This window comes from Protomyctophum bolini (genome assembly GCF_963924005.1).
Source record: "Protomyctophum bolini genome assembly, chromosome: 7".
Classification (NCBI taxonomy): Eukaryota; Metazoa; Chordata; class Actinopteri; order Myctophiformes; family Myctophidae; genus Protomyctophum; species Protomyctophum bolini.
Window position 1 is genome coordinate 32204288 of NC_137868.1, and position 12826 is coordinate 32217113.

The window sequence follows — 12826 nt, forward strand, 5'->3', positions numbered from 1 at the left end:
GTGCATTAGCTGCATGTGTGCACTGTGCATTGCTTACATCACAGTGTACTATAAGCCTTGCTCAACCTCATTTTTTAGCCTGAACTGGAAAACAACTACAAAATCAGCCTCGGGTGACATGCCCTTTTAAGCGTGGGCATGCGGGACTCCTGGAATTGGTTAGGCATTAGAAGATGGCTGTTAACTACAAGTTCCAGTTCTGGACGGTGAAAGCTGATTCTCCTTGTCCTGCTCTGCTCTTCTCTGTCTCTGCTCCTTCTCACTCAACTTGTCTCCATCATTCTATTTACTTCCTTCTCTTTTTCTATCTGCTGACTTCCCCCTCTCACTCATGACATCCCTCTATTTGTTGATGTAGACTTAAATTACTGTTAGTACTAAGAACCAAGTATAAATAAAAAGTTCAGACATCCCATTTGTTAACTATCCAGACATTTTAATATCTTTAAATCTTGCTGTACTGCTTGAATCGTCTTCTGCAGAAGTCTCTGTGCTTCTTCTTTCTTGTTGCTATTGAAAAGACCACCCTAAATCACTCTTTCTATTCCTGAGGGAGACCATATGTATTTAACCTCTCCGCTGCCCCTGAGGAAATGCCATTGAATATTACTGTCTACCTCAGCAGAAACCCCCCTGTTGATCAGTGCCTGGGACAGAACCCTTAATAACATTCAACTCAGGACGTTAATTTGCTCTGGGTGTCTCTCTCCCGAGGCACAGGGAATGAATTGATTAAAATGTAACTCAGGTGAGGCAGGATAACTGTCCAGGGGGAACAAAATCGTTTCTTTGATGTGAAGCCTTGAAATCTCATGTATTGTGCTGCAATCAGGAACTATGCTGAAGACTGACCACAGTGGGCCATATTGGGTGTGCAACTAAGACATAGAAACTACCTACTACAGTATTTGTATTCTCAGATCGACCATAATCTGATAGTAAACTATCAGCTTTAAGGTGGATCTGAGAATATAAATACTGTCATGCAAAAAAGAGTGTTTGCAAAGCTCTTTACATAAAGCTTGTCATTGTGCTATCATTCCTGTCTCTGTGTCTGAACAAAATAACATGAGAATGGATGGTTGGAGTTTGATTAAACTTGGTGGGAATGATCAACAGGCTAGCTCAAAGTGACGATTCATTTTAGATTGAAATGATCGAAAGTCAAGTTCAAAATCGGATGGGCGGATGAGCGGACTTTCATGAAGCTCGGCGGGCAGGATCAGATGGCCTCACTGAAGAGGTGGTTAACTTTGGGTCGAAGAGGTCTTTTGGACATACCACTGAACCGGTGCGTTTTGTGTGTTTCTTTCCCTCCTTATATGACGCAGACCTTTAAGTGGTATCTAGACCTGAGAGAAGAGTCGCATGGTATCCGATTCTCTCGAGGTGGGACAGCTGTGAGACGATCAGCTCTGTGCCATATTGGATCATGTTTTGGCTGGCAGTGTAGTAATTCCAGCACGGTCGATGCTGATGAGCTCTGCTGTTCCATTCTGTGACCCTTGATCTACGTACCATGAGATATGTTCTGTCAGTGGAAGAGGTACAAACAATACCTGGCTGTCACTCCGGGGCCCATATATCATCCCAGTAAGCCAAACAAACCATGCTTCTCTTCCTGCAGTGCTTGAATGTGTCTCTATAACAAACTCAATCTGTCTGAGAGACTCCAGGCCCCTGCAACAAGAACCAGAGTGTCCTGTTGACATGTAATGCTATTTTAAAAGCTCTGCTTCCCTTGGTACTCGGGACCTAATGTCATTTTAAAGGAGAGAGAGGAGTTGGAGAAAGGCTAGGAGGAGAGTGAAGACTGTGTCTCCATGATAAAAGGGAGATCAGCAGGCGGTGTACTGTTGTTTACAACTTACTGGTCTTTGCTTGCCATCTACAGTATAATATCCTCAGGGGCAGCTTGCGCCCATGCTCTGAGACATGAAAAACCTGGACCATTATTAATCATGCATATCATGGGTTTTCGCCCTGCCTCTCTTGTCCACTCACATATCCTTCAATGTCATAACACTTTTTTGAGTGGTGCAACCACTCCAAGGAACAGCAATGTCCGTGTTAACCTACGTATGTGACTATGTATGTGACTGTTACTATGAGTACCAGTAGGGGCAAAAGTGGCGCTGTTGTGCCAGAAACAGAGACAGAGAGATAGTGCTGCCCTGTTGCCTGCTAATGAGAGAGAGACTCTCAACTCACAGCAGGGGAGTTGAGAGTTAGCAGAGTTTATAAACAAAACAAAAAGATCTCTCCACTAGCTCTGTTCCATTTGCAGTCACTTTAGGATCTTAAGGTAGATGACTCGTCTTAAGTCATATATGGGGATACAGAAGACATTTTCCTATGTGACTTTATGGATAGAGATAGACCTTTATTGATTCTATGAAAGGAATGCAGTTGTCATTGCAGCATATGATTCCCTCCTTAAAGGAGAATTCCATACTAGAAGGCTTTCTTACCCTTTAGTTGTTACGTCCCCACCAAAGAGGTCCAGGTGTTATTTTGTGCAAAAGTGCATTATTGGCTATTTCCCCTACTATAAGCCCTACAAATAAAGGTAAGAAAGCCTTCTAGTATGGAATTCTCCTTTAACGACCTGTGCTATATTTTACAGCCTATTATCAGTGGTTGATGACCAAGTTTACCAAAGGAACATGAAATATACAGTGCATTACAACCTCATTACTGCCCACAGCCGTCAAACTTCCTCAGCTATGACACTGCACCTTTTCATAGCAAAGCCGAGCCTCATTCTTCTGCTGTTGTTTTTCCATGTTTTTCAGAAAATGCTCGAGGCCACAGAGCTCAGCAAGGCTGTCCAGTGAGGACAAGAGGAGAGGACAACCCTACAGACACGGACTGTCTGACCACTGAGATGCACTGCAGACCAGCTCAAACCGTTGTTTACGGCTTTGTTCAGGCATATTCATGCATATATTTATAAAGGAGAACAGCTGTTAAACAAGGCTTAAGAGTCAGTCTTGGCCTTGTCAAATAGGTGTCAGGTGTTTGCTGTGGCTGAGTTTTTACTAGAACATGCTATTTTTTGCAGTGTACAAATATCAACTGACAATGAACACCTCAAATGGTAGCAATATGGAAAACCACAATACTATGGTATTGCCCTTACTGTTTCAAGAATACAAATACGTTTAGATGGTTTATAAGCCAAATGTACTGTAAGCTGGTTTAGTTGGAGGTTGGTGTGCTGTATATTTTTTTATTTAAAAGGTATTGGTGAAGGGTTTGGAGAAGCAATATAGCAGTGCAGTTGTTACGGCACACAAAAAAAAGTTGGGGCTAACAAATATTGACCTGATATTCCACACTGTTTGGCAACATGGTTTATGCATGTTATTTACATAACCACTGAAGTCACTTTTAGGGGTTGGGTTTCATCAATAATGAATGTGAGGGATTATGCATAGGGTAGAATAGACGGTACACAGCACTTTTTAGGTATACAATACCTACCTGCATAATGAAGTAGGAGGTAATTGCAATAGGATCTCATCCAGTACTAGTACAACAGATGCATTATTAATTATACAGTATGTATCTCAATAACAGGCGACAATAGCTGATCTACAAGCTCACAACGCATTGTGAGCTTGTAGTTCTGCTGTTTTTGGTACGACTAAATCCAGCATTAGGTGTTCTGGTATCATTCGGCACCCTAAGGCCAGTATTAAACAGGTCCTTGAGGTCCTTGTTGTGCCGAACCATCTTGTCTGGTTCGTCACAACATGACGAAACCGGACAAGCGAACAAATTGACATGTTTTGGCATTTTATGTTTACGTTACATAAATAGTATTCTCTGACTAAGACTTATCTGATGATAAATGTCATTTTATTTATGATACAAGGTAATCCGTCCCCTGATGAATGAGTTAATGATTTGAATGTGTGAAATGGGAAACATGACTGTGTTTAAGGACTTTAGACCATGCAATCTTAGAACACTCCGTTGTGCCTTTAAACACGTTGCCTACAGTTCCCCCCCACCCCACCTCACTACACACAGACCACCCTCTTTTGTTTGCAATGCTACCGAGTGTATTGGAACTGTTATGACGCATTATGAAACTGGGGGATGCTGGATGCAGACTGAATGCATCCCTCGACTGTAATAAATATATCTTCAAGATGATGAAATGTTTCTGATTATTCTATGTCTCATATGGATACCAGAACATCTTCTTGTTACAGGGCTCTAGTGCTCTTATCCATATCCAGGTGAAATTTATCCAACCATCTGCACACCTTTGTGAGGCCCCCCAATACCTTAACACAGATTTCAGCATGAAAACTAACATTACTTGTTTGTTGCACCTCAATGGATGCACAGTGAGCCACTGACAATAGCACCAGAAGGCAGAATAATAATAATAATAATAATAATCTGGGAATTAGAAGGTTCACACACAGTTCATCGTCTCCCCCTGGCAAACTGATGAAGTGTCCACAAGCAGGACACCGAACCCTTAACTGCCCCTGATGAGCAGGTTGTCACCACCTTGCATTAGTGCAGTGATACTCAACCTCAGGCCCGCGGGCCACATCAGGCCCGCGGGACCATTATGACTGGCCCACCAATGAAAATCTAAAGAAAAGAAGAAAAATAAATCTGGAAAATGAAATAAAAATAAATAAATCTGAATGAAGTTATCTTTAATTACATTATTATAAGTAATACTATTAGAGTTGTACTATTACTCGAACGAAAATAAAAGCTTGGGGGGGGGGGGGGGGGAGATGCAATGCAAATGAAAGACATATACTGTGTATCCCTATTCCCTGACATAATTTTATAGCTAAACAGACAGAATTCTATTTTATTTGAATGATGAAACCCAGCTGCCATTAATAGTTGGAAATGGAAATTGCGGAAATGGAAATTGCGGAAATTGCGGAAATGGTAATTGCGGAAATGGAAATTGAGGAAATTGCGGAAATTGCGGAAATGGAAATTGCGGAAATGGTAATTGCGGAAATTGCTCTTCACTTATAGCTATCTATTTTCAGGTAGATTGTTTCATTTTACTCAGTCAACCATATCACTACTCTTTTTTTTTCATGAAAAAGGTCATAGCTGGGTAATCTATTTTCAGGCAAATTGTGTTTATTGTATTTTATTTTACTCAGCCATAACAATTTATTTTCTGTTAACCAACTTGCTGGCTGGCAGGCAGGCAGACAGCTACTCATAGACAGGCAGACAGACAGACAGACAGCTACTCATGGATAATTGGACAGGCAGGCAGTCAGACAGCTACTCATAGACAGGCAGACAGACAGCTACTCATGGAGAATTGGACAGGCAGGCAGACAGCTACTCATGGACAATTGGACAGGCAGGAAGGCAGACAGCTACTCATAGACAGACAGACAGCTATGGACAATTGGACAGGCAGGAAGGCAGACAGCTACTCATAGACAGACAGACAGCTACTCATAGACAATTGGGCAGGCAGGCAGACAGCTACTCATAGACAGACAGACAGCTACTCATGGACAATTGGACAGGCAGGAAGGCAGACAGCTACTCATGGACAATTAGGCAGGCAGGCAGACAGCTACTCAGACAGGCAGACAGACAGCTACTCATGGACAATTGGACAGGCAGGCAGGCAGACAGACAGACAGCTACTCATAGACAGGCAGGCAGACAGCTACTCATAGACAGATAGACAGGCAGACAGTAAGACAGCTACTCATTGACAGACAGACAAATAACTACTCATGGACAGACAGACAGACAGGCAGGCAGGCAGGCAAAGAGCTACTCATGTTATGTTATTATGTTATTATAACAGCTACTCATGTTATGTGCAATAATTTGTGCAGTTATGGAAACAGCTCTTTGTGTTTATGCAAGAAAATGTAACACATTTATTTATTTACATATTGTGTGCATGCACATTGTACTTTGATACATTTTGCGAAAATAAAGCAATTGAAAGAGAGAAGTTATCAAGTATCATTAATGTCGTAATTTTATCTACTGGCCCCTGGCCCCTTGCCATTTTTGTAATGTGGCCCACAGGTAAATCTATTTGAGTATCCCTGCATTAGTGTGTGAATGTAGTCCAGCTGTACTACAAATAGAAATGTCACATTTTACTGCATACATTTCCCATCCTTGCATGTTGTCAAAAGCTAGCCTGACTAAGCTTCTCCCAATCTGATACTCTGTGCATCCACGCAGCAAGGATGTACAAGTTGTCGGCAGGGTGAGCTCTTCTCAAGACTGCTCTCAGATCTGTTGGAACACTCCTGTCCTGTAGAATCTGCCCACCCAATATCCAAGCCAAAAATAGTTATTAGATATGCCACCTACTGTATCTTATGTATTTGTTATTTTACCAATTCAAAAGGTATGCATTAACTTGGGATTGGAAACCAAACAAATTTGTAAGAGACAGTTGAGTTGAAGTTCATAGAAAGATTCAAATGTGAATATACTGTATGATGTACTCCAGCCTTCAGTCTGGAAGCTTGCCGGTAATTTGAGTGGAACCGCTTGGAGAGTTCAGTGTGCAGAGCATAGAGTATAACATCTCTGGTGTTGGGTAGCTCGTCAATCACGACTGACTACATTTCAACACGTTCTGTGGACATATATTTAAAGTAGCTATACTGTACTGTGGATGGCTGGCCGACCCTGTCTCAACAGGCAGAGTTCAGTTCATTCAGTTGAAATCACTCATCTGAATTTATCAGTCTTCAACCATCTGTCCAGATCCAGAAAATGGTTAGTTATGATTGTCATAAAGTACAAAAGTATTTCCATCAAACTTTACTTAAAGTACCAAAAGTAAAAGTACTCGTGTAGAATGTCTCATTTAAAGTTTTCAACTGAATAATAATCATTTGAAAATAGCAGATTTACAAGTTCACAATGTGTTGCATCGCCATGCATTGTGAGCGTGTAGATCGGCTATTTTCAAATGGCCGAAATGTGTATAGTGCTGAAGTGGTTAATGTATGTTTTGTAATAATAATCAATCTACACATAACTAGAGTTGTCAAATAATTGTAGTGGAGTAAAAGTACAATATTTGCCTCTGAAATGGAGTACAGAAGTAAAAGTATTGAAAATGTGATATACTCACATTTAGTACAAATACCTTGAAATTGTACTTAAGTAAATGTACATTCCACCACTGTTTAAAACTCATTATAGACTTGTGCTACCCAAACTTTCCACTGAAAGTCAGTGTTATTAGTAAACCAAGACAAGAAAAACTCAGAAGACAAAACTATCAGACAGTTTTCCACAACATTTTATTGGGATATCACCATAGCTATATGTTAACGTCTGACAACAGGAATCAACTACAGAATAATACACTGAATAATTCTGTCATTTCAAACTCATCTTTTGTTTATTTTCTCGACATCTTCCTCCCCCATTTCAAGCCAGTACACGGTTTTGGTCCAGTAACATTGTTTCAGTAGGTGATTCTTTCTCATCTCCCATCTCAGTGTCAATGGAGCGATAATGTCAGACACTGAAACACATGCACTTGTCATTCACCTGGATACAGTTGAGTAAGACAGCAGTCAAGAGACTTGACGTTATGAATGAATTCATGTCGTTTTTCTCACACAGTTTTATTTTTTATCTCAGAGACAACCATATTACTAATAAGGCTATATTACTGTACAGCTATGCACCAAAAGGTTCACTCCGCTGTTCTAGATACAGAGAAAGAGCACCATATTTACAAGTCTATATACACACACACACACATTTTATTTTAAAAAAGTAAAATCAAAGACAAGGGAGAAATAATAAAATAAAATCTTTAAAAGATAGCTTTTTCTCTTTCAGTCCAATGTAGCCATTATAAGGCTGCACAGGTTTGAAATAGAAAAATAAAACAAAAAGTTTATGTACAGATAGCTGCAACATACTGTATAGCTTATTGCCAATGCCCTTAAAAGTGTATCCCCATTCCCCACACCATACCGCTGCCACAGCAAAATCCTAAGTATTTAACTGTGTATAAATTAACCAATAAGGTTTACATTTTACACTCAGTTAAATGTGCCCTGAAGATTTTGCTGTGTACCTATTCTATTCTCGCTCATTTGTTTTTAGGCCAGGTTCTTTAAAGCTAGAAAGTCAATAGCCTACCGTTCTTAGTAAATCACTGAGTCATAACAGAAGGGGGTCAAATGGAACACACACAGATTCATATGCAGTTGCACGCATATGGTCTAAATCATAAAAGACTCCATGAAAGCACTGACTTGACCTCAGACTAAAGGACCCACACGTCAACACAGTATTTTTAATTCAAACAGCAGATCATTCAAAAGTCCCCAGTTAAAAAATAAACTTTTGTTTTCAACATATATACATACATACTCAACAAACACCTTGTAAAAACAAGCCAGCCTCAAAGTCTGGATAGAACGTCATGTCAATACATTAACTGAAAAGAAAAGATTATCAGACTGTATTTGAGTGTGTGTGGAAATGGAATTTAAATTAAAATAAACTCTTAACAGGTTCCCCACCAGGTAGATAATCATTATTAAAATGGCCAGGGTACCTGGTCTGTCAAAAACTGTGTGGGAGAGGGACTTGGATATTGATATTGAAGAGGAGGAGTGGGATGAAATCTGCAGAAATTCAACAAAAATGTCTAGAGACACCAGAATCAAATTGATTCAATTTAAAATTCTCAACCGCTTCTATTGGACACCCTCACGGTTGCACAGACTGGGTCTTAAGGACACGGCTGAGTGCTGGAAGTGCAAAGATCCATCTTCGGTGGGCACCCTGGTTCACGCTTTGTGGTACTGTCCTGTAATTGAGTTATTGGAAACAAATTCATAATTGTATCTTAGAAATGACAACGGTTGATTTTCACTTCTGCCCTAGGCTTTACATACTGGGTGACCCAAAGCAGGTAGCTCACTGTGACTATGCAGAATTCATCCTCACGGCTATCATGATTGGTAGACAGGTGCTGATGAGGGGTTGGAAAGCGTCAGGGAGTCCATCGTTTCATGACTGGTTTGTGGAGTTAGGTAAGGTAGCAGCTTATGAAGAAATGGCATACAGGAGGTCCGACAGACTGGACAAATTTATAAGGAAATGGGGAGGTTACATAATGCACATTGCTGTCAATCCCATTATGGCGTGAGCGCAACGTCTCTTTTTCTCCTGTTTTCTGTTCCCATGAATACATTGTAAATTGATACTACCCAGGTGTAAAGGCATTTCTTTTCCCCCCCCTTTTTTATTTATTTATTGTTTTGTTTTATTTTATTGTATTGTATTGTATTGTCTGTATTGTTTTATCTTTTCTGTAAAGATTTTGTTGTGTAACGTAATTATTATTTTCTTGTCTAGTTTGGTTTCGTTTGTCTTAAATGTTTGTGAAGTTAATGGAAAAAAGCAATAAAATTTTGAATCATAAAAAAAAAAATCATTATTAAAATGTATTATATTGTCATTTTCAAGTCCATAGGGTCCTAGATGTAAGCATGACACATTTTTAGAGTCATCATGACTTTTTGGTTTTGGAATTAACCTACAGCTTAGACAAAAAATTAAAACAAAGTGTGTGAGCAAATGTGAGGGGAAACACAAGATGTGAAAAAGTTAAATATGGCAAAGTTTCATTAATCAATGGAACTTTACGATAGCCTATATTAGATGTAAAACAACTTATTATCCAATCTATATAAAAAGAAATCAGCAGTAACATTTTTATTTTCATGTGCCTTTTGTTTTTAATCCAAAACAGTATTAACTTTAAAATAAATGCTAATGAATTACATTTGCCTTTGCTTTTGCAACTAGCAAACACATTGTGACAAAGCAGTACTTATTCAAGAATTTTGTTATAGTAATAAGTAATAAGTATATTATTACAGGGGCCTGCAATTGTATTCATGAGTTAAGTAAAAATGTATAAAATAAAAAAATGATGACTCACACAAGTCATTGACTTAAAAAAATAAAATAAAAAAGGTGAAAACTTAAAAATAAAAAGGGTGAAAACTCTTATAGAAGCATTATCATCTTCATCAAGACTTTGATGTTGGTTGTTTGCTGGGTTTAAGACATCACAGGCTCATTGTCTCACTCTTTGTCACCACTGTGAAAGATTCAACCTTTCCTCTTTTCCTTCCTTGTCGTAACCAGATATCTGACAAGATTGGATTGATAAAAGCTGTCTTCAGACATTTATGTGAACGCCTCCACTTTATCTTATGCAATCTTTGTCTGATTTCTCCAAGCTTTCACCTGCTAGGTAGACACTAGACAGGAACCAAAAGTCACAGACGCAGAAGAGAACTGAAATGAGCATGGGAGAAAATAAACGTTTTGTCAGGAGTGTCTCAATGTATCAAGATTGGTAGAACTAGCATTCCTCCATGTTTCACTCCATGCACATTCCTCTGCTAGTCAGCGTCTACCTCAGTTACATTTCTAATAGCTCAGTTTAAGCGTTTGCCCTTTTAGCTGCTATGTATCACTACCAAAACACTGTGTCCTTGTCCTCTTTTACGAACTGCATTTCCAAAAAAGTCAAAGTCTGCACATGTTCTCTTTCATTCGTCGTCAATAGCAACATCGACCTATAAATTCAGTTAAAGCATTTAGCCTAGTCTAAATGCCACTCTTTAAGAGGAAACGAGGGGAGGGGTCAAGGGTGAAACAGAAATGGAACGCTAAAACACACGCACGCAAACATTTAACCCAAAAGAACCTCTTGCAGCATGCGCCTCACACACACATTTCATTAAATACACTAGGAGCCAACTGGGTAAATCTTGAAAATGCAAAAACAAATTGTGAAACGGAGCAATGTGGTGTTGGAGTGTTTAGGCAACACAAGGCAGTTGTCGTGAGGTAAGGTAGCTGCTATGGCCAAGTGGAAGGAATCGGGTGAAAAGTGGCTAATTACAGTTAGGCCTGTCACAATTATGACATAATCACCTGATTGCAATTCTGTGAGATAATCGCAGATTTATTTGCATAATCGTCAGAATCTTTTGAATTCATCTGTATAAATTCACCTACAAAAATATATAGGCAATCTACTAGCTCACAATGCGGCACAATGTGAGCTAATACATTGGGTATTTTAGCTATTTTGGACCATTTTTGGACCAATTATCTAATTATTAAATGCATGACCGGTTTTGTCCCTAGTACATAATTTATTTGGATTATTGGTACCATGTCTTTGTATATTTTAGTTATTAATCGTAACAGAAAAGCAATTTTGATTTAAACTTCATGTTCCAATGTTCAATGCCAAAAATGAAATGAAAGGTTAATCACATAATTATGTGCGCAACAATTAATCGTCAACTAAAATGTCATGATCGTGACAACAGCCCTAAATACAGTGGGGAACCCCACAGGAACCTCACTTAACCACAGTATTGGACAGAGATTGATCCAAATGGATGTGGAGAAAACAAAAAAAGGAGGGGGGGGGGGGGGGGGGGGGGGCATTAGTAGGGAGAGAAGGTGTAGATTCAAACTAATGGTCCAGAGGAGTGTGGCTGGCTTCATATGACCTGGCAGCAGCTGGCCGGAGTCGAGGTACAGAGCAGTCCATCCCTGGGTCCTCCACCATGCTGGATGTTGACAGAGATGGTCTTCTCACACAGAGGTAGCTGGAGCACGCCATTCTTCAAACGTGTAAGGTTGTCGTTGTCCCTGCCGCCGCTGCCCCGCCCACCCAGCAGGCCTGGGGAGCCTGCGGCCTTGCGGTGCGGCGGGTGGTGGTGGTGGTGGTGGTGCGTGGTGCCGTGCGTGCGGGGCAGAGTGGCAGCGGTGGTGGGGAGGGTGATGGTTTCCAGGCTACCGTTGGAGCCCAGGCACGTCATCTTCCAAGTGGATTTCTCCTGGATTTTCACGCTCCCCCCGGAAAGGCTCCGAGGGTCTATGATGAACCTCCCCCCACCACCGCCTCCACCCCGACTGCCCCGGCCGGCCCGGTGCTGCTGGAGCTGAGAGCTGAGGCACAGGCTCATCAGCTTCAGCCTCTCCACTAGCTCAGTGCTGCGGGCCGCCGTCCGCGATGACCGCGACGAAGAGCTGACGGACGGGTTAGTAGTGCTACTACTGTTACAACAGCTGGAGGGACTACCTTGTCCTTTATTACCCCCTCCCCCTTCTCCTCCTCCCCCACCTCCCTCACTTCCCCCTCCCCCGGGAGGACTCCCTCTGTCGGGTCCGGAGGAGCCTCCTCCCTCTCCGGGAGGCTTCCCCTGCCCCGAGCTGCTGCCGCCCCCGTTGCCCCCCGAGCTCCCTGGGGGCCCCTCGCTGCTGTCCCGTCGGTTCAAGCTGTAGCTGAAGCCAGAGTCTTTGTCCAGGCGCCGGCGGTGGCTCTCGGAGTCGTCGTCGCTCGTCTCCGAGCTGGAGCAGGACGAGCCGCGGCCCTGGCTCTTGCGCCGGTGGTAGCGCTTCTGCGTGGAGCCGGGCGACGACGCCGACCCGGCTCCGGAGGTGGAGCTGCCGGCGCCGGCTGCCGTCATGTTCATCTTGAGGCGGCTGAGTTTGGGCGGCAGACCCTCGTCCATGTCGAAGTCGTCATCCGACTCTCCCTCCTCCTCGAAGATCTGGTTCAGCACGGGGGCGCTCTTCCTGGAGGTCAGCCGGTTGGTGATGGACGGGGGCTTACGCCGTAGGACCACCTGCGTGGGCAGCGGAGGCGCGTCTTGTTCTTCCTCCTCCTCCTCGTCCTCCTCCACCCTGATGAACGATGACACAGAAAATGGATGACGGATTCATTCATTCACTGACACCTAAAGATCTTGACACGTCAAGT

At 41.9% G+C, this 12826-nt stretch overlaps 2 protein-coding genes across 4 annotated transcripts in view; one reads left to right on the forward strand and one right to left on the reverse strand.

Moving 5' to 3' along the window:
- Positions 1-4169, forward strand: part of ano10a (anoctamin 10a) — a 30062-nt gene extending 25893 nt beyond the window's left edge. For all 3 annotated transcript variants that reach the window (XM_080767494.1, XM_080767493.1, XM_080767495.1), the window contains one exon: positions 2796-4169. In XM_080767494.1, coding sequence (XP_080623620.1) covers positions 2796-2886 — 91 coding nt within the window. In that variant the 3' untranslated portion in view covers positions 2887-4169. The remainder of the gene's footprint in view (positions 1-2795) is intronic.
- A 3119-nt stretch (positions 4170-7288) lies between these two features.
- snrka (SNF related kinase a) overlaps positions 7289-12826 on the reverse strand; it is a 47071-nt gene continuing 41533 nt past the window's right edge. Inside the window, exon 8 of the mRNA XM_080768861.1 lies at positions 7289-12750. Within this exon, the coding sequence (XP_080624987.1) occupies positions 11562-12750 (1189 nt within the window). The 3' untranslated portion in view covers positions 7289-11561. The remainder of the gene's footprint in view (positions 12751-12826) is intronic.